Source organism: Coccinella septempunctata, chromosome 6 (assembly GCF_907165205.1).
Source record: "Coccinella septempunctata chromosome 6, icCocSept1.1, whole genome shotgun sequence".
Lineage (NCBI taxonomy): Eukaryota > Metazoa > Arthropoda > Insecta > Coleoptera > Coccinellidae > Coccinella > Coccinella septempunctata.
Window position 1 is genome coordinate 14,997,013 of NC_058194.1, and position 22,403 is coordinate 15,019,415.

Genomic DNA, 22,403 nt, shown 5'->3' on the forward strand with positions numbered 1-22,403 from the left:
ATAATAATAAATTCAAGAACTATTTATCATTACCATTAACATTACGCTTGAAATTAACATTGATGTGAACAGTATCGTAGTAGCTCTATTATTTATTATTATTTAAGCGTTTATATTGTAGCTCACGTTAACATTACCATTAACATCATTGTGAATTGGCAGTTACTTGTCCTCTTTATCTGTGTGAACTACTGGGAATTAGTTCTACTTATTATCTGTAAACAAAAAGTAACAACTCTTTGCTGTAAAATAGTACAAAAAAAAACGTAGATGCACAATAGACAACAACAAAGCAAAGTATACTTCTCGAAACAAAGATAAGATAATCAAAGAGTTAAGTAACTTAAGAATATTTGGTTTTGTTGTTGTTCGAAACTATGATGATTTATTTGTTTGGTCAACTTATTTCCAGCTTAGTTAACTGTAAATGTTACACATGTACAATTTAGATATTGTTTCTTAATTTTTGTAGTCCCGAGGAAGGACATGATCAATGTCTGAAATATGGACATGATTAACGAATTCAATGTGTCATTCGAAGTGGCCACTTCCCTTTTTTGAGAACTCAGACATTTTAGAAGCTTGTCTGAATGAATTAAAACCTGTAAACTTAATAGTTATGGAATAATGAAAAGAAGAAAATTTCAATTCTTTAATAGTGTTTGAAGTGTTCATTTGACAAATAATATCTATTAAAATCCCTGAGTGTTAAGAGCTTGTTTATGCTGGAAGGTAACTTTTAGACCAATCCCTTAAATAGCAGGAATTCACTGGAGTCTAAAAAACTTGAAAATTTCAGATTTTGAGGCTAGTTTATACTGGCCAGTGCCAACTTATATATCCACTATTGCAGCCTTTCATCCAAACATTAACCAAAACATGAAAATTTCAAATATACAGTCCAAGTTGATGGATTATGGAATAAGTTACCATTCCTTCATATGAAAATTGTAACAAACAGTTTTTGATATAGATACATGCAAAATCTGTTGTTAATTATGAAAAGAACCAAATATACTCATCAACAAATGATATACACATCAAGTTTTCTATAAATCTGATTTTCTTGCTCAGAGGCTTATGAATCTGATGTTGATACTAATTCTGCAAAATTTTGAAGAAATGTTCCTTATAAAACTTCAATTCTTCTATGCTTTCCTTGATATCATCAGATGCCCTGTGACTAAAGCCTTTTTTTGGTTGAGATTTATATATTTCAAGATTCCACCTACGACAAAGTTCTTTTACTGTTGAAACATCAATAATTCTATAATGTAGGTGTTCGTCAACATTTTTCATAAATTTTCGTAGAAATAACCGATCCATATACACACTATTGCCTCCTAATGGACATGATTTAGGGGTAGTATACTCTTTCACAAAATCAAGTAACTTTTTTTCAGCCTCTGCTATTGAAATGGAAGACGCCAAACAAGCTTCTGTGAGTCCTGTCTTTGAAGAGAAAAAAGTGCAAAGTTCATCAGAATTGAATATTTTGTTATTTTAAGTTAATTTGAAGAATCAACTCACCTTGCCATGTTGAATTTTACACCATTCATTCATATTATCCAATATATTTTTTGGTTGATTAATAACTAGATCTGGACCTTCAGCTATTATATTCAGCTGGGAATCAGTGACTAAGCAGGCTACCTCCATAATCTTGTCTTTTTCGATATCTAAACCAGTCATCTACAAAAAAAAATTATGAAAATATAAATCACTAATGAATGGATTAATGCTCACTTACTTCCATATCAATCCATACAATCCTTTCCATTCCTAAATCGAGATTTGGTATGGGAGTAGTCATTTCCGATTTACTCAAAACTGTAACGAAACAATTAATGAATTAATAGCTAATTATCCCAGAAATTATACAATTCACATACATCTTCTCCAACAAGTTGTTCCACATTTTCCAAGTTCCAACAAATTTAATCTACCAACTAGTTTCAACATTTTAAAAAGTTGCCAACTGAGGTGAATCTCAATAACATACCAGATTATAGGATGAACCTGAAACAAGATTTCTTTAAATACATAAAAAATCTTACCTTTGAATTTTAATAGTGAATAGAAAAAATCAGAGAACACTGCAAGCAAAAGTACAAACTGGTTTAACCTAACCTTGCTAAATTCTAACCTAGCTAAAATGCTAAGAAGCACACTCTTTGCTTGAATTCACGGAGTTATTTTTCTTAACTACTAATAGGCTCTCTCTTGAGTCAAATGTTGGAAAACCTTTTTCATTTTTTATTACTTTCTACAGGCAAAGAGAGGTTTTAATTCAAACATAATTGAACTTGAATGATTTCGTAGTATTTGTTTACTCGATCAGAGGAGAATATTCCTTCAAAGACCTCCAATAAAAAAAACCTGTTCTTAACCAAATTCTTGAGGTGGCAGAGCCTCCTCGTAGAGATTGCGTTTTTCTTAAACCTTTTTTTGAGGTCAGTCAGAGACAGAGTTCCGTCTCTAGGGTTTGTTCACATAAGTCTACAACAGAGCAGAGATATCCATACTCGTCTATATCTCCTGGTCTTCACGTCTACAGGTCACCGAGGGCAAAAATGACTTCCCGTGGCCCTTCCCATTTTCATTAACCTACACTACCCTCCATAGCTTACACCAAAGAGTATCAATTTACTCTTTTCATGCATTAATTCCTACACAAAAGGCACCTTATGGCAGAAACAATTTTATTTCCACAGATTACAGAGTAATCTATGTTTGTTTCTGCCTTTTGTGGCGCCTGGGATAGTCTAGTCTACAGCCGCTGGCCTCCCCTAGATAACAATGAACAACAGTAGATAAGTCTAACGGAGCTAATGTGAAGAAACGCTCGGATCTAAGCATAGGAGTTTTCAGCTTAATCCCAACTTTCAGATTTGATTATAAAAGCAATTGAGTTTTGTTCTATATTTTAACTTATGAGCAATTTAAAATGAAATATAATAGCAATAAATTCATACGGCGAAGATGACTAGATCAAATTTATTAAGTAGATAAAGAAATAGGACGTTGCCGATGCTAGACTTTTTGCGCCAGATCTAAAAAACTCCTTCCGTCTCATTGTCCCTGCCGCAGGAATTTTTCTCCAATCCCTACTTGTTGGGTTTGAATTTGAATACATAATAAAGCACTTAAAACAGAGATGTTTTTATCAGTTTTATGAATAATTCGAGATGCCTCAGATGTCTGCCATTTTTCTGATGATGTACAGGGTCATTCTTTCTTAACCTTCATATATGGAAAAGTATGCATAAAAATTTTTCAGTCAATTAACTTTCAGCATGTTATTCGGGGTGCTCCATTAATTACCACATTTTTGGATCCCCCATCGAATTTATAACTTATGGTCATATATCGTCATATATGGATTCACTGATATTTCAAAGCCAAAATCTTAAGGTCATTTTAGTATTTAATATTAAATTTCATTTTTGCAAGCCGCTCACTGTTCAAAACGTTTTGCGAATTTTTTTCAAAATTTGGCGGATCGAATGGAATTTAGTACTTGTGCGTTTTTGGATATACCGAAAATAAATAGATGTATTCAGTGACGGAGATAATAGAGGGGGAGGCTTGTATGAAATTACTTCTAATTTTTGAGTAATGATCTAAATGGAATTTCAGTGAAATAAATAGACTCCTCATAATTTTTGTAAAAACGAGTTACCCTTGTGATATGCATTTTAACTGAGTCTCTCCATGCTTATCTCGATAAACGATTGACATTCGTCAGCAATAAAGTCAAAAAGACTTTTACCATTGTGAGTATCTCAGTTTCATACTCATCAATTCTTGTGTCAAATTAAATTATCTAAATTCAAAAAATAATCCAGACCATTTATGTTTTTCGAGATAATCAGGCCGTGACCCAGTTAGAATAATGCCTTCATCACAAAATCTTTTTTTTACTAGAGATTAGCAGTGCTCCGTATCACTTTCAAAAATGTATCTCCTCGATTAATATTCAATGAGATCACTTACCTACTCAAAAGCTAGAAGTAATTTTATGAAAGACCTCCCTTATTTTATCTCCACCACTATATAAGGAGAATCAGTGAGCTTTTTTATGACTAAAGGATTAAGTTCATCCGAAAAGTTTCTTCTATAGGTACTTAAATTCCATTTGAATCCGCCAAATTTTATCAATGCTATCGCAAATTGATTGGATTTTGGAGGTAATGCATGCTTAAGGTGCTCCTTCTAAAGGCGACTACAGACGGCATGGCAAGTCATTGCCAGCGTTTGAACGAACGTTTGTGGAAACGTTGGTATATTCTCGATATTCGTGCACCACGTCCATACACACGACATCTTGCCAGTATTTTCGAGCCAAGTGAGAAGGCGAAAGTTGAACAAGCGTGCTTCTTTAATGGTTCAATTGTACATGTAACGGACATTGCATTACATATAGCAGCCCATGGCCCATGCCTCGGACAGCAAAATTCTATGATTGACGTTTTGTGGATCCTAAATAATGGGGTACTTTTCGTACAAATTAAGGAAATTTATAATGGTATCATTGCTCCAGTTTTCAGTCATTTTCGCTTAAAAAAAAACAATAACAATTGACACAAAGAGACATAATTGAATCTTGAATCCAAGAAGATATAGTTTTATCTTCTTGATTAAATCCACCGCAGTATTATAACCATGCACGACGACGCGACATACTTCACAACACACCAAAAATTACGAACTTCCCTAATAAGGTATACCTACCACAAACCATTCAAGCCAGATAGAAATTGTTAAAACACCTTATAATTTAAAATATGACTCCAGTGTCGTGTGTACGGTGATAAAGTCCACTGTCGAGTCTCGACAACAAAAGTCCCTTTTATTTGATGTGCCAACGTTGGCTTTGCCTTGCCATATGTTTTGCATACACACGATGCGCAAACGTTGGAACGAGCGGACGTTTGCCAAGGCTTGCCATGCCGTCTGTAGCCGCCTTTAACATTTATTTATCTGGAAGTTAAAGTCCAATTTTCTTAGCAGCCCTAGGATTATACAACTTTATAAATACCAATACAACCAAATCGCTCATTCAGTTAAGTGTGAATTAGAATTCACATTAAGATGAACAGTGATTTCAGAAAAGTACCGAGAGTAACAACACCTCTCTGATCTAATATATAGTAGGTGGAGATCAATTCGTTCTTTATTTCTTATAACGTTTATTGATGAGCCGCTATACTGATATCAAATAAAAATATTGCCAAAGAAAACACAATGTCCTTCCCCCAAACTCCCTATACACCAACTTAATATTGTATCGTATCGCTTCATCACTGTCGAAGTTGTAGTTCGTCATCTTGAATTCATGAACCTAGACTAAAAATGAACCAGAAAGTCCTCAAGCAAACAACATCCCCATCCGTCTAACAAAACAATCTATAGATTAATTACATTGAGATGTTTCACAGTTTTTTCAAACTGTGAATTTGCAAATTTGCCGAGACTTTTTCGGCATGGCGGAACCTAAATCGATTTCAAGAGACTAACCTGTAATTACCGCGGTTATTGGTGATTTTGACCTTGGTTGTGTCCCTTGACTCCCTCTCGTGGCCCTTTACAATTTCTAATCTCATTTCAATAAACAGAAGTTTAAGCCAGTTCTCGAGTATGGTAACTAAAATGATGGTGTAAAAGGGCTAGTTCATGACGTAATGTGATTAAAACCAATAATGACCAAAAGCGCTTGAATACAGCTGGTCGCTGTTCAATACCAACGATAACCAGTGACTTGCTTGCAAGAAGAGTATATAATCGACATCGTTGTATTGAACACCATCCTCCAAAATTGATATTGAAGTAGTGAACAAATACATTAGCTGTTGTCCTTATCACACACAAACATGTCTTGTTACTTTGTTCTTGGTGCGTCTGAAAAGGAAAAGCCTCTATAAATATTCATATCTATGAGTCTTCAACTAGACAGATTCTTGCATCATAAAGAATCGAAACTTTTGTATTCCAGATCACCTCCTCACACTTACATGAGGCCTGTTCGAGTTTTCTTTTCGGAATGTCCAAGATCGGTCCAAAACATTCTCAAATTCATTTATTCAACGTGAACTTGCATGTACCTTCCCAGACCACTGTTGTTCATGCAACTATGATCCGAAACCGTCCCAAGTGTGAACGCGAACAAAGTCATAGACGGTCAACTTAATACTCATCACTCTCACACAACAATGAAGAAGCGAGTTCGTCTTACACTTTTTTACCCCACAATACTCACCAAATTTTTTTGATTGATTATCGAAATTCTAGTCCTAATGTGAATTCTCGCTCTCTTCCTCCTAAAATCAACCCTCTAACTTACCAGAATTCTGTTAGCCAAGAGATGTTTTCTGTCACAAGGTTGGCATTATTTAGGATAAATTCACAATGGGGAATTATCCTCAATTCGAGTTAATACCTCAGATGCAAGTTCAAACTTGAAGATTGCTAGTTTCATCTCAATACCTTTACATCGAATCTCGAAAATCCACAATTCTTTCCTCATAATAATGACTATAAAAGTTTATGGTACCACTAAGCCGATATACGAAATATTTCTGTTATCGTTCATTACTGGAGAAAGCTCAGTTAATCAATCCTTTTATAGCTTGAAGAATTTTTTGCAGCAAAGCTTTGATCTGGAGAACTAGGTACCTACATCCTAAATCTAATTGATCCCTTTACACTTTTCTCTCTACCTAAATTTTGGTCGATGGAAAATAAAGATATTCTATTCTATTTGTTTTTTACTTGAAAATAAGTTCTTTAGGGAAAAAGTTGAAACGACGCATTTGAAATGCGAAGTTTTGAATATATTCCACAAAAAGACTAGCAATGTTGTCTGAAGAATTCCCCAATTTTATGCATGTTGTCCTCTCAAAAAATTTGATATGTGAAGGTATTAGGAAATTGTACTAATTGTAGATATCCTTCACTCGATCAGATCTCATTTGCGAGATCAGTTTTCTAACCACAACTAAAAATTACTTTTTACTGAAGCTGCCAATGGAAAAACTTCCATCTCATTTTACCTATTATATTATCCTGCTTCCCCCTAGGTACCGAAGTACACCTCGGAAGCTTTGTGAGTTGGTACGAGTTTGGAGAACCAGTTCTGTTCTGTGTAGGCTTTGTACTGTGTCCTTACGCCACCTTAGGAACAGCACTGTTAATTTTAACTCAACAGTGAATGATGGACCGTACCAGTATAGACTAGAATATTTCTTCTCTAGCCCGGGATCTAGCTCAGTACCTTGTGATACTAAGCAGACGCTTCAACCACCAACTACAGACCCTGTATATATAAATCAATATTCGGGAATCCGCAAATCTTTGAATCCAACCAAAAAAAATTGCTCCAGATCCTCTGTCTAGGAAATCTTTCAACTTCTATTGATATTAAGGAATGTAAAAGTTGTGATTTCATTCTGGAAACCAAACGACCACAAAATTGTATCAAAGTTTTGTGAAACCTGATGTAATAATCTTAAATATAATGATTATGATGATAAGTTATAAAGTACGAATAGAACACCACTCTTTCTCAACCCATTCTTTTCAAGAAACATATTTTTATATTTTAAACAATATCCATTGATGTTTTTGATTTTATTAATCCCAGATCTTATGAGTAGAAATGATGGAGGGTAAAATAGACATATACCTGTGGAAGAAGAAACACAAACTTTCATAAGCATTTATAGTGACAACCATACAAATACGAACTTCCTCAGAAAATATTGTAACTAATGGCAAATACCGCATTCAAGGTTGCTCTTGATGCAAGAAAATTCCAAGTGTGCTCAGGGTATCCAACAAGTGTCCAATTTTCACAGGTAATTAAGGTTGATCGAAAACCAACCTATAACTATGTTCATACATTCAAGTGCGACATATACAATACAATTATTTAAATTTTTGTCAAATATCAATTTTGTTCGAAATTAAATAATGAAACAGAAAACAACCAAAATGAATTCATGAAATTCAATCAAAGACCCTTTTTGTTAAGACAAAAGAAGCCAAAAAAATATATTGATCAATGTAATTTCGACGTCATACTTTGAAATACATCAACTTTGAATTGCTATATTCCATGTTATGATTCACTGAATATCAAATGAAACAATAAAATGAAAATTAAAAATATTTTATTACTTTCAAACTGTCCGATTCAAACCAACTAAAAATATTTGTCCCTCAATTATTCGAGAAAAATTCATATATTAATATATAATTTTCAAATGCTAAATGAAAGAGTGACAGAAAATTGGAAAAAAAAAAAAAATAAATGAAATGCATGAGCTCCATTCGTTTTAAAAAAAGTTATGGGTTATGGCAAAACAGAATTCATTCTGGGACATTTAAAAAAAATGAGAGAATTTGTATGCCTTGACAATTTGATTCTTTAAATATGTTATTCTTTGAATAACAATTAAGGACTCTTATTACAAATGAAGGTTTATAGTTACGTATATCTGAAAAGACATATAATTGCACATTGTAGTCTGAAATTATACCGGCCTCATAAAATTAACACAAACATATAGACTATTTGAATTGTATCAACATTTTGTTTTTAAAACAAGCATTAATGGAGCCAATGCATCTGATTTATATTATTGTACTTGGAGAATTATCTTTGGCAACACACTCTTCATTTAAATCAATTTTTTTTAATATAAATTATTCAAGCTAACTACCAAATAAATAATAATTTTTTCTATACACCTAGATAATATTACATTTTTTTTTTCAATAAACTCTTATTACTTTGTTAACTTTTCGATTACACATTGGACATCTTTTTATTGCTTTCCATGTTCTTTTCGCACATTTGTAACAGCAACACCTATGGGCAATATTTCCATGTAGAAATCCAGCATTTATTGGTGTAGTATTACAAAAAATGCACATTTCTTTGGAATCCACCAATGGAGTATGAAGTTCTTCTGTCTTATCAAATATTCCAGAACCTGAACTTATTTCCGAACCAAGATCTGAAGTTTTACCACAAACATCAATAGATTCCTGAGACGCAGAATTACCATTAGTAGAAATAGTTTTCTGAGGTTCTAATATTTCATCTTCTGATTCAGATATCAAACAAGATGGTGATTCATGTTGATCGGAGTACTTAGTTTTTTTGATCGACAATACTCGTTCGCAAGAAGAAGATTTTCTTTTTCTCGGCGGCGACCCTGTTAAACTGTTTGAAGATCGATCTCTTATAGGCGATTTTTTTATGTCCCTCCATCTGGGTCTCTTCGTTTCATAATCAGATATGCTACTTTCTGACATTTGACGTTTTCGACTGGAATTGCTCTTAACTATATCATTTAAAGTTACTTGCTTACTTGTTGATGGTTTATCGTTATCATCAGGAATTTGTTGACTAATGGGAATAACTTCTTCCTTTGAGATGGTGGTTGAGGATGAATCAGGTGCATTTCCTGTGAGATGATGCGGTATTACAATCTTGTCCAATCCTAGCGGAGGACATTCCTGGCTGCTTCCTATCCCGGAGTCTTGGGACAAACCTTTCAGGCAAGAACGTAGGGCATCTAACTCAACAGGCGGTTCAGTGGTCTTACTTTTCTTCGGCTTCTTTGGTCTCGGTCTTGGCGGAAACAATGTTTTTCTATCCTGTAGATCAAACAACAAAATAAGTATAATTGTTCATTAGTTTAATTATGGCCCTAATGAGCACATTTATTCATTTCTGCTAAAGTCCATCATCGCTCATGATATTTGTATGAATGTACTTCTGTACATTTTCCATCTTCAGTAAATTCCCAATTTCAAATGAATGTAGTATTATTCATTCAATATGAAAATCCAAATTTGATCTGCTGGTTTTATGTGAGATAATCAAGAGGACAAAAAGAAAAAATAATAATAATAATTTGAATTCTATAAAATAATTGAAAAAAAATTTATATAAAGCTTTTTCTATACAATAGGAAACTCCGTCATTTTTAAATATTTCGTTTTGTATTTAACAGAAGGGGGCCTCAATAAATATGACTAGAAAAATAAAGAATCTGGACCAAGAAGATATATATTCAAGTTGCAAATACATAATTGAACTTAAAAAAGATTATCCGATTTTCACAAAAATGAGCTTTTAAACCACGACACGTGTTTCGCCAACGCACGAGCAGCTTCAGGTGGGTGAAGGTAAAGTGAACTGCACTAAACGAGTTCACCTTCACCTAGCTATATAGCGAAACACGTGTCGTGTGAAACATTTGTGAAAATAGTTAATGTGTTTTAAGTTCATTTTTTATACCACCTGATCATATGCTAAACCTCAGAATATTTAATGAAGAAGTCTATATCCAGATACAATATGAATATTTACTACACTTTAGAGTGATCAAGTCTTGAAATAATATTCGAATAATTTACTTTTTCTTAGCGGGAGAATTGATCTATCAGATGATAAAAATGACGTTGCAAAAAGTTTAGATGGATAACAAATTGAAAAATTTATGTACATATTATTTTTGACATCCGATTTTCACGAGTGTCCAAGAATAATCATCGTTAAGTAGGCTATGAAAGTTTGAAGGTTGTGTCTCAACTACAATATACATAAAGCAGGCGCAATATGAGATTGGAAGTATTCGCCAGTATTCGGGACACGCTACGTCCCTCTTACCCTAGCACGCATTGGCATAGCTAGCAGAAAAAGGCTTGATCCAAGAATATGGAAAGGAGGCGCAACACCAGAAAAGAAGTACTCCGAATAACTCGGGTCTTGCCACACGTTACGTCATTCTAGCGCGCCTTCTATATGCTTCATCAACAAAGGTATAGAAAAGAATTGAAAAACACTACCAGGCAAGTGGGTTATTTTTTAATCTCCTTATTCTTCTAAACAATAATCTTCACCAAAGTTTCGACAGTATTCGTGACTTTATCAAAGCTCATTTATTCTTAAGAAGTCAAAGAATAGATCATTTTAGGATGTGACATAAATTGCTCCTATATTGAAATTTGTTCACTGTACTTCATTGATGTAAATTTATTTCACATCCTAAAGTCTTGACGATCTTTGACTTCTTAAGGGGAAGTAGTACATACGATTCGAGATCAAGACGATCGACATTGGTCGCTTTAAGGATGCTACTACAAATACGAGAATGTATCACATCTTTGAGCAATAGCCTGAATTACTTACCGAGTCAGTTGAAAAGTAGAAATTACCACGTGAGAGATACACCGCCCAAAAAAATTAACGCACATTATGGAAATCTCAAATTTATTCTACAATTGAAGGTGTTCTCAATGATAATTATTTTTATCAGAATTATGCATGCATATGTTATCCACTTTCAACGGTTTTCTTCAATACAGATGTTTTTTCCCAGCAGGAATAAAAAAAGATTATATTATCAGATTTTGAATGTATTGTCTCCATTCTAAAATCAGTTGTTCTCGATCAATTCTAGTGATTAATAGTTTTTCTTTCGTTTGATTTCTACACTCGATCGCTATGCAACGCGAAACACGCAATTTGACCCAAGAGGAATGTGCCCAAGCGGTAGTTTTGCGAGCAGAAGGGTGGACATACACAAGAATTGTAGAAAGGTTTGAATGTCCGAAGACCAGGACAGGGTAGACCACGGGTAACAACTGCCATTCAAGAACGTTACTTGAGAGTTTCTTCGTTGAGACAACGGTTTGCAACCGCTCGCCTCCTTCAAATTCAGCTTGAGCAAACTCATGAGGTGTAAATTAGCACTCAGACAATAAGAAATCGCCTCAGAGAATATGATTCAAGGCCTCGTGTCGCGGCAAGAGGCCCAGCTCTTGGCCCAGCCAATCGAAGGGCGCGTTTGGATTTTGCGAGAGAGCATATCCATTGGGAAGAGGCCGATTGGGAAAGAGTTCTCTTCACAGATGAGTATAAGTATATAAGGAACATTCTTGAAGAGCATGTAGTGCCATTTGCCCCATACATTGGTGAAAATTTCATTTTTATGGACGATAATGCCAGACCCCATCGTGCGCGCATCGTTCAGGAGTACCTTGAAGAGGTTGAAGTCTCTCGAATGGAATGGCCAGCAAGAAGTCCAGATCTCAATACGATTGATCAGGTTTGGGACAACCTCAATAGAAGGCTGAGAAGTTCAGAAAATCATCCAGCTACTCTTAATGACTTAGGAATCCAACTCGGAGAAATCTGGGAAGGATTAGATCACAACATTTTAAGATCACTCATTTTGAGTATGAACCGTCGTTGCCGAGCTGTAATTAACGCAAGGGGTGGAAAAACCAAGTATTAAATCACTTATCAGCATTTTAGTATTTTGAAAATTGTTCATTTCTCTTCTTTCACATAAGATTCGGTGAAATCCTGAATTTTTCTTCCATTTAATGTGTCTTGTTTCGTTCAAAACCTTCCCGAGAGAACATAAAAAATAAGTTATATATATATATATATATATTATATATATAATAAGATTTTCAGAATGTGCGTTAATTTTTTGCACAGTGTATTAGGAATATTGAATAATTTTCAGTTATTCCTGAATTTCAGCGTAATTTTGGCATATATCGCTATGAAAATCTTTGCAATATATAAACAATTGGATCGCCGATGTAACCCCGTCGTTATTTTTATCGAAATATGTCGAAAAACCTGTGAAATAGTTATTTTCCTATCAAGTGCGGGCAAGACACTTTCCGCAAGAGTTAGGAACAATATTTTTTCTACAAGCGCTTGAAATATATAAATGTATCCATTTCACGAAACAGATCATATCTCATTTGATTTTCATATATAATGACAGACGTAATTCTGCATGTCGTTACTATGGGTTTCTCATCGTTGACGTTCTGTGCATAGAAACATGATAGCATTTAATTTACTCTATAATATTTGCGTGCGGGAAAAACCCCTGCTAATCCATTCCCGCACGCAAATGCGTGCGGGAAAGAAATAGCAGGCGTTTTTCCCGCACCTTTTGGGAAAGTGACTCTCTGCAACTTAGAATGCGTGCGGGAAAAAGGTTGAACGCGCACGCTTGTAGAAAAACAAGTTTTATTGACACTGAAGTTTTTTTTTCTCATAAAAAAACAACTAAATTGGAAAAAAAGAGACGGGGTGACATAAAGACGTCCTTTAACTTCAATTAAAAAAAAAAACAAGGCTTCACCTAAGAAATTGCAGGTGTAAATAGGAACTAGTGAATGCCGTTTTTGAATGGATATAGATCCTCGAGGTATAACTTCCCCTTAAGAATAAATGCTGAAGTAACGTTGGTGAAGATTATTGTTTAGAAGAATAAGGAGAATAAAAAGAATCAGCTTGCCTTATAGTGTTATCCATTATTTTAATCATGGATGAAACTGTAAGTTATGGTATAGAAAAGTGTTTATATTTCAATTAAGGATTTTCATCAAGTATCGGCAACATCAATTCAATATCACTCTGGGTTCGCTTCCTTCAACGATAAAAAATATTGGGGGAAATTCAATCAAATTTGAATGAAAAAATATTCCTATACGGAGCTACAGCCTTTTTAAGGTAAAACCCTTGGGTGAATTTCATTTAGTAATATCCTGAAATAAATGGGTATTTCTCATCAAATTACGAAATTTCAGTTTGGATTTCACCTGAAATTTCAGTTTTACAAAAATGTTTTTTCATACCAGAAATACCTGTCTATATGAGGTTCGCAGAATATATGCAATTTAAAACAAAAAAAGCTTGAGCACACAAGTTTCCATAGGATGTTAAGGTTTTTCACACTGATTATGTTTACAAATAATTCCCAGAAAGCAAAGAGAACATGCATACATAACTAGACCTTGAGACAGCATTATGAACTATGAATACTACCCTTCAACAGGCATTGAAAAGGAATAAAATATTTATTAATAACCTAATCTTTCATTAACGTCCAGTGAGGGAATGATGTGAAGATATGTACTATCGAAATATGTATGTAATTGAATACACTGTTGCACAAAACCGCGTTAAAGTTGAACAAAAATTACCATAACACCAATGAATTTTGCGTTCCTATAGGATTATATTCAGTTCATATTGATATATTCAGTATGACCACAAATCGAAAATTTCTAACAAGGCGAGGGAATGATTTTATTTTGATGAACAGATTTTTTAAATCCTATTATTATTCATATATTTGTAGTGGCCTAAAATGAAATTTGAAATATCACGAACATTACTATATCAGTATTTTAGTAATATTCTATATACTGAAGAATTTTGATGAATCTGTTGAAAAAATTAAGTTCCATCACTAGCTGGGGACGAGGGACAATATGATGGAATGATTTTTACGTTACGACATGAAGTCATTCATAACTTTTTTATTCCGATTACTGATCTCTCGTTTTTGGAGGTATTTGAAGAAGAGTTTCTTTCCTTTCAAATATAAACCTAAGATGGATAATTATTACATGAAAATCTGTTTTAAGAGCGGAGGACTTGAATTTCGGAATATGATGAGAATTATCCAAATGTGATATCGTTTGATGATCAGACGTTTTGAAACTCGTTTTTCTTAAAAACGGTGGATCCGATCGAAAAAAGGAAAAAAGTAGGTTTTTCAAGTACAATAAATAAGAAATTGAATTTCCCTCAATATTTTCATCCTAGAATACACTGGTGAATTACTGACCACTTATTATGGGACGCCCTGTGAAGATTTACAGTGTTGAACCTACGAAAGTTCAGGACTGATTTAAAAGCAAAAAGTAATGGTGGGTTGTGGGTTTACGCAGGCCCCCAAGAACTGAGTACTGACCTAATTGGCAGATGCCGAACACGTAATCGTCATTTTCAATGGTCTGTTTCTTATTAGGTCTTAGTACTTGGAGAGCCTGCCTAAAGCCACCATAAAATTTTTTACTCCCATAATTACTGCTTCGTTTTCGAAATGCATGGTATCGATATTTTCTGAAAAAATACATATACGTATTTTTATTTTAAACATTAATACCCTGCATCCTAATGAAGTATGTTAGGGCACATGGTTGTGGCAATAAAAATTCTTAGTTTTACCTGATAACCCGATTCTGAAAGTTTGACGTTGTAACTGTATTATTTTTAACGACTTCAGTAGAGGAATTCATGAAATTCAAATGGTAGGGAGTGAATCCCTCGATAAAAAATTATAGGTTTGTTCGTAGAGTGGTTTGAAACAGTTGTGAACTGTACAGAGCAAGCGCAATTCCATTTTAGGGTAGCGAAAATCTATTTGCGCTTGCTCTGTACAGTTCACAACCGTTTCAAACCACTCTACGAACAAGCCTTATAATTCTCAATTTGATCTGGATTTTGAATACTACTGTAACAACTGTTCTTCAGAAAAATTCAAATTGTTAAATTCCTTGTGTGTATTGAATTTCTTTCTTGATTAGTTCTCTCCTCTATTCCAGTTTCCTTGTATATGTATGTGTTAAAAATTGTTAAGAAGCAAAAAATCAATACATCTTTAAGAGTATTAACAGAAAAAGACATAGTTCATATAAATGAATAACAATTAAATAAATACTACCACCCAAGTTCAAGTTTGCAACCAGAAAAGTTGGGGAAAGCAGCATTTCATCTAATTCTTATCCATAATTCACATCAAGGTAATTTCTAATGATCAAGCTCAAACAGAAAACTATTCATTTCAATAATCATTAATTATTATAATGAATAAATATCTTGAAAAGTTAAGGATTTCACAACTTAATGCTACATCGAGGAAAGAAACATTGTTCTAAGAAAGCTTTCGCGTTATTTTTATTGCTTCATCAGGGTTTCTAAAAAACAAATTGAATTGGTCAGTTGAAGAACAATACTAGTCTAAAAATAGCCATTGTCATCTGAGATGGCCAAAATGCTTGCAGCTGTACAACCCAACCATTTCCATTGTTTCAAACATTTAAACAATGTAAAATCAACGAATGAGAAACTACAATGTTTTTTGGGATTATCTCTTAATAGCAATTTTGGACTAGTACTATTCTTCAACTGACCGATTCAATTGAAAATTACTCATTTTGCTTACTTTGTTCTTACTGAAAGTTACATTAAACATTTCACTACCATTAGCAATATTTCTTAACATAATTTTTTCAAGAGTGCTCAAGGTGTACAGGATGTCCCACTGGAAGTACTAATTAAAAGATTAGGGAAAAATATATTTTGGATCTATTTGAAATTTTGTAGAAATAAATGAGATACCTGAAATGTATCAACTTGTTTATTTCAAATGTATTTTTTACATTTCAGAATGTACTTTCAAATTCTATGTTAATTTAATGTATCTTTCCCTATAACTATGTTGAGTAATATCCATATTCAGGATATATTGATGAGTATTAATTATGACCATAAGAAAAGAGCATTCCTTACTTAAATTTCAGATGTATATGTACAACCGCGTGGCTAGCTTGGGAAGGCGTTAAATTAATATACTTAATTACAGTTTCACTGTTCACAGGTTTTTTGAACTATCACAGATATATTATTTGAACTAGATGTAAATGGTTGTTAGAACTGATTTGAAGAAATACAAACCAATTTAACCGAAGATTCTAAACAACTGGTTGTTAGGCTGGTCGAAGGCGATCATGCCGTTGAAAAATCATTGAATGGATGAGAGCGACGTTGCCACGCTGAGGAACGGAAATTCCGTAATATCTCGTATTAATTTCTAATACATAATAGAATAGAAATTAATTTTTTCCTGAAACCGGAAAACTGGCAGAAATGAAATTCAGCAAACATTCTACGGGAGCGTCGGGAACGAGAAGGCAATGAAAAAAATTTGGTGGTGTTCCCCAAGGGGTGGAAAAACCCACGCCTAAAATTAATTCTGCAAGAATTTTTTTACCTTTTTCATATTATTCCTTTGAAAATTAATTTTTGATAACTTAATTCATTTCGATCAAATGAAGTTTCTTGTAATTTCTTGCTAAAAGAAGAACTTTTAAATTAACCTAGTAGGTAGATATCATGCTATAACATTATAAAGGGTCACTACCAATTTTATTTATTTATTTTTGTTCCTTTTTTATCGCTCCCATACAATGTTCTCTTAATTTCATTTTTGTCAGTTTTCTGGTTTCTGCGAAATGAAATGAAAATTAATTTTCAATAGCCATCTTTAGCAGACTGTAAGATAGAAAATTATATATGAAAGACCCACAATATTTTTGACAAGGAATCACTCCTCAAATTTGTTCGCAACAATCGCAACTATCCATTTACAGGGTGTTGAAGAACAATACTAGTCTAAAAATAGCCATTGTCATCTGAGATGGCCAAAATGCTTGCAGCTGTACAACCCAACCATTTCCATTGTTTCAAACATTTAAACAATGTAAAATCAACGAATGAGAAACTACAATGTTTTTTGGGATTATCTCTTAATAGCAATTTTGGACTAGTACTATTCTTCAACTGACCGATTCAATTGAAAATTACTCATTTTGCTTACTTTGTTCTTACTGAAAGTTACATTAAACATTTCACTACCATTAGCAATATTTCTTAACATAATTTTTTCAAGAGTGCTCAAGGTGTACAGGATGTCCCACTGGAAGTACTAATTAAAAGATTAGGGAAAAATATATTTTGGATCTATTTGAAATTTTGTAGAAATAAATGAGATACCTGAAATGTATCAACTTGTTTATTTCAAATGTATTTTTTACATTTCAGAATGTACTTTCAAATTCTATGTTAATTTAATGTATCTTTCCCTATAACTATGTTGAGTAGTTCTATTGGCTGTTTTCTTCGAGTTATTCGGCGAAAAAAAATTACTGATGTGGGCAAGTAAGAAACTGTTTATTTCTCAGGAGCGCAATGCGCAACCTCAAATATCTTTCATGACATAAATCAAATACCTATGGTGAGTCAACAGGGCACGATCGGTCAATAACTGAGATTTTGGACCAGGAGAACTTTGGCGGAACCGACTCTACCTAGCGCATAAGCTAAAATTATATATATAACAGTTCTTTATTGGAACAATCCAAAAGACAATCGACCGAAGTCCTTCAGCTAAAATTATTTTCAACTTTATAGGCTGGTCCGAATGTGGTGAAAAACGATACCATATTGTTTTTTCACAGGAGCATACCCAATTTTCATATCATATGATGAATCTACATGAAATTCCAATTTCAAAGTACCCCAATTGTCATAATTTATCTACCTTTTTGACGTAGGCCATTTTACCTGACATATTTCATGGTTATGATGGTTTTAACTGGAGATCATATCTTGAAAACCACTTTTTTATAGAATTCCCGAAGAGTTTTCGAGTTTTCTTCAGTTCTTTGGACCACTCTATAGGAGGCCTAAAAGACACTGCGATTTTTAGAAAATGACCTCGTACATCCATTTTTTTAAAATGGCATGCCCTGAAATTATACTTATTTAGGCCTAAAATGTTACCATAAAAATAAAGCCCAATTTGAAGTGTCTTTTGGTTGTAGGTTGATTCAAAAAACTGCAGAAGACTCGAAAACTCTTCAGGAATTTAATTAAAAACAATTATACAGTTATTTCTAACGGTTTCCAAGTTATGATTTCTAGTTTTAACCATGGAATTTGTTGGAACAATTGGCCTACGACAAAAAGGCACATACTTCAAACTCACATCCCCTGTTCTTGGCAAAGATATTGGCATTTCATCAATTTTGGTCGCCACCCTTAATGAATCAACCTGTATATGAACTCTTCGATAAGGGAAGTTTGTTGTCAAATATATCCAGTCCACTTTTTTAAATGAAATGAAATAAAAGAATATGTAATAAGTTCTTTTCAAATATACTTAATGTTAGTGAAATGTTTCACCTCAGTTTCAGTAAGAGTGAGTAATGGAAATGAAATAACCCCCCTAAAAGTGAGGCATGTATGCCATAATAAAAATTAACTCAGATGCATATCACTGGGTGATATGCGACAAAATTCATTTTTATAGTGAGTAATGTAATTGTATTTGAGTGGATTCATGTGTAATTTTCGTTATTTTAGGAAGCCCTGATGAATTAATAGCATATTGTGAAAGCTTGGTTAGAAGCAAAATTATTTTCCTCAAATTCCCCTCGAGTCATTCAACCCTCAACCTCACTAAATACTTATAATCATAGATTGAAAAATACTTAAATAGTAATGAACAAATATATAAATTACTGTCACTGTTTTTGAAAATATTCATAGATAGGAGCCAAAATTGTACTTCCTCAGCAAGTGCATGTAAAAGAACAGGCAAAGTTGAAGAGGAGAGCACTCATTTGAGATCCTTTCCATAAATGAAAAAAAAAAATTATAAAATCTTACCGATTTCAGCCGCACCCATGAATGACAAAATGCCAGCAGATCTTTTTCACGTCATATTTCAATTATTAAATGATCCTTTGTTGAGCCTTTCAAACTTAATTGAAAATAATATGCAACGTTTTTATCAACATTTAAATAATGTTCCCAATCTGGTTACACACAACACAACACTAGTTTATATTCAACAAATGTTTTTAGGCACACCAGATTTGCATGCCTTTTAACAATATACCTAATCGAGAATGATTCTGCCTATTCAAGGGCATCCACACTCTTCCATATATTGCACTGGTTGGTACTTCAAGAAAATTTTAGATTCATATTTGAGTTTTTGATGCTGTTTAAAGAGGAAATTGCAATTTGAAGGAGAAATTGGACATTGGCTCTTTAAATCTCAACTAAGACACAAGTTGTTGATGAATGAAGTGAGGATAATCATAAATTAATAATTCGAGTAATGAAGAAAAATTACTGGAAAATTGGAGTTTCATCAACCTTTCTTCAGATAATAAAAATATAATCCTAGATACTAGTACTTGGAAAAAACATTGAAAGTCTCAATTTTCAAATAAAGTATAGAAGACAAAGTAATTTAATAGAAAATGTTTTAAATGAGACATTAATGAGGAAAAAGTAGTGAGTCTGTAACTAAAGATGTTCAATTATTATATCGATATATGTAACTTCCATAAATGAATTCAATGAAATTGATTTGAAACAAAACTATTGATCAAGACAAAAATTATTCAGTCTATCTTATATGAAAGAGAAATAAATTAGTAGAATAATGGATGATAAAAGAGCAATTAAGATAACATACTATTATCTTGTTAATTATCAACTGCATCATAAATTTGAGAAAGACTATGACACATATACAGAACAAGTTTGAACTTGTTTGAGAATTTCCCAAAATAACCAACCAGTACATGCAAATCTGAGAGGCATTCAGATAACTACCTGGAAACATTTCTCGCAGTAATGGTAGAGGGGATTATTTTTCGGGGACTTGCATTTCACACAAGTCCAGAAATCTGTCCTATTGAAGGAAGTATCTTCAGATGAAGTTATGTCCGAATCCTCTCCATCTGTCACCCATTTTTCAAAAGAGCTGTCACAAATGGCCGCAGCAGCTGCCATAAACATATCTTGCTCTATCTATAAAGAAGAAATATATTTCACTAGTTATACTAGATGTTTAGGAATTAAAATAGTTATTTCATGATGTCTTGCTAATTACTCACATCAGAGTCTCCAGAAGTGTCAAGTAGAGAGTTCAAGTCAACTTCAGATGAGCTTTCCACCTCATACTCAATTTCAACCTCGTACTCGCTACCAAAGTGTTCAGTATCCGAAGAATCCCTGACCAAGTCTACAAATAAGTAATTAAAAACCATCAGGAACACACTTCCAATCGTAGTCGCCTACCAGTCTCAACTTCTTGAAAGCTGTTAACACTTTCTGTGTCTTCATTAGAGAACCCAGAAGTATCACTTTCTAATTTGTAGAAGTGAAAATTAGATGTTCTCCTCTGCTCGAAATCCATCTTTATATTGAAATGTACAATGTAAGGTTTAAGAAGATCTGAAAGGAATTAATCGAAATCAGTGAAGAATCAGAATATAAATTTAATTTGATATTAGAACAGCATAATTATATAGATTAGTTATTCTATATTCTAAGAAATTTATCATAAAATTTTTTACATAATAATTTTAATAGATAATTTCAAGAGAAGATGCATCATGAAACTTTCAATAACTATTTTTCGTCAGATGATGCATAAATTGATGGAATCTGAATACTAATAATTTTTGATTATATTGAATTTTCTTCTCGTTATTTATAATATCTAAGGTACTCAGAAAGCTTAGAGCCTTGAAATATCCATATTCAGGATATATTGATGAGTATTAATTATGACCATAAGAAAAGAGCATTCCTTACTTAAATTTCAGATGTATATGTACAACCGCGTGGCTAGCTTGGGAAGGCGTTAAATTAATATACTTAATTACAGTTTCACTGTTCACAGGTTTTTTGAACTATCACAGATATATTATTTGAACTAGATGTAAATGGTTGTTAGAACTGATTTGAAGAAATACAAACCAATTTAACCGAAGATTCTAAACAACTGGTTGTTAGGCTGGTCGAAGGCGATCATGCCGTTGAAAAATCATTGAATGGATGAGAGCGACGTTGCCACGCTGAGGAACGGAAATTCCGTAATATCTCGTATTAATTTCTAATACATAATAGAATAGAAATTAATTTTTTCCTGAAACCGGAAAACTGGCAGAAATGAAATTCAGCAAACATTCTACGGGAGCGTCGGGAACGAGAAGGCAATGAAAAAAATTTGGTGGTGTTCCCCAAGGGGTGGAAAAACCCACGCCTAAAATTAATTCTGCAAGAATTTTTTTACCTTTTTCATATTATTCCTTTGAAAATTAATTTTTGATAACTTAATTCATTTCGATCAAATGAAGTTTCTTGTAATTTCTTGCTAAAAGAAGAACTTTTAAATTAACCTAGTAGGTAGATATCATGCTATAACATTATAAAGGGTCACTACCAATTTTATTTATTTATTTTTGTTCCTTTTTTATCGCTCCCATACAATGTTCTCTTAATTTCATTTTTGTCAGTTTTCTGGTTTCTGCGAAATGAAATGAAAATTAATTTTCAATAGCCATCTTTAGCAGACTGTAAGATAGAAAATTATATATGAAAGACCCACAATATTTTTGACAAGGAATCACTCCTCAAATTTGTTCGCAACAATCGCAACTATCCATTTACAGGGTGTATATAAGAAAAAAAGAGAATTCTTACAAATTTCAAATGAAAAAATATCTAAAAGAAATGTTACCTGAAGTGAAATTAAAGCACAGTTTTGAAAATTTTCAGCTGTGGAAACGTGGAAAGAAACACTGCGTTCACCACTTATTCACTGGTTGATAATACGGGTAATACTGAGTAGTGAAACCATTCATGTCATGTTATCATGTTCCGACTATCTTTCTTCAAGTTAGCACAGGTAGGGATGATT

At 33.2% G+C, this 22,403-nt stretch overlaps 1 protein-coding gene across 7 annotated transcripts; it reads right to left on the reverse strand.

Moving 5' to 3' along the window:
- Positions 1-638: 638 nt before the first annotated feature.
- LOC123314796 (oligoribonuclease, mitochondrial) lies at positions 639-21,530 on the reverse strand. 7 transcript variants are annotated; one of them, XR_006537869.1, is made up of 7 exons: positions 21,296-21,523; positions 20,777-20,932; positions 20,593-20,720; positions 20,309-20,506; positions 9,378-9,666; positions 1,893-2,019; positions 1,675-1,830 (listed from the first exon to the last, which is right to left on the reverse strand). XR_006537869.1 is itself a non-coding variant. In XM_044900149.1 (6 exons), exons 2-6 carry the CDS (start codon positions 9,468-9,470, stop codon positions 1,099-1,101), a joined length of 816 nt encoding a protein of 271 aa, XP_044756084.1. In that variant the 5' UTR covers positions 9,471-9,666; positions 19,349-20,295; the 3' UTR covers positions 639-1,098. The 7 variants fall into 7 exon arrangements, 6 of the variants coding, with proteins under 6 accessions (XP_044756084.1, XP_044756087.1, XP_044756086.1 ...); XM_044900149.1 differs by lacking the exons at positions 20,309-20,506; positions 20,593-20,720; positions 20,777-20,932; positions 21,296-21,523 and adding exons at positions 639-1,452; positions 19,349-20,295 and having other exon boundaries at positions 1,531-1,692; positions 1,751-1,830; XM_044900150.1 differs by lacking the exons at positions 1,675-1,830; positions 1,893-2,019 and adding an exon at positions 5,767-5,901.
- Positions 21,531-22,403: the final 873 nt, after the last annotated feature.

Coding starts and splice junctions, on each gene's coding strand:
- LOC123314796 (XM_044900148.1), bottom strand. CDS start 20,894: ATGGATTTCGAGCAGAGGAGAACATCTAATTTTCACTTCTACAAATTA. Junction 20,721..20,776: donor CTTTCAAGAAGTTGAGACTG/GTAGGCGACTAC, acceptor ACTTATTTGTAG/ACTTGGTCAGGGATTCTTCG. Junction 9,667..20,308: donor ACTGCGAGAAATGTTTCCAG/GTAGTTATCTGA, acceptor TTTGATCTACAG/GATAGAAAAACATTGTTTCC.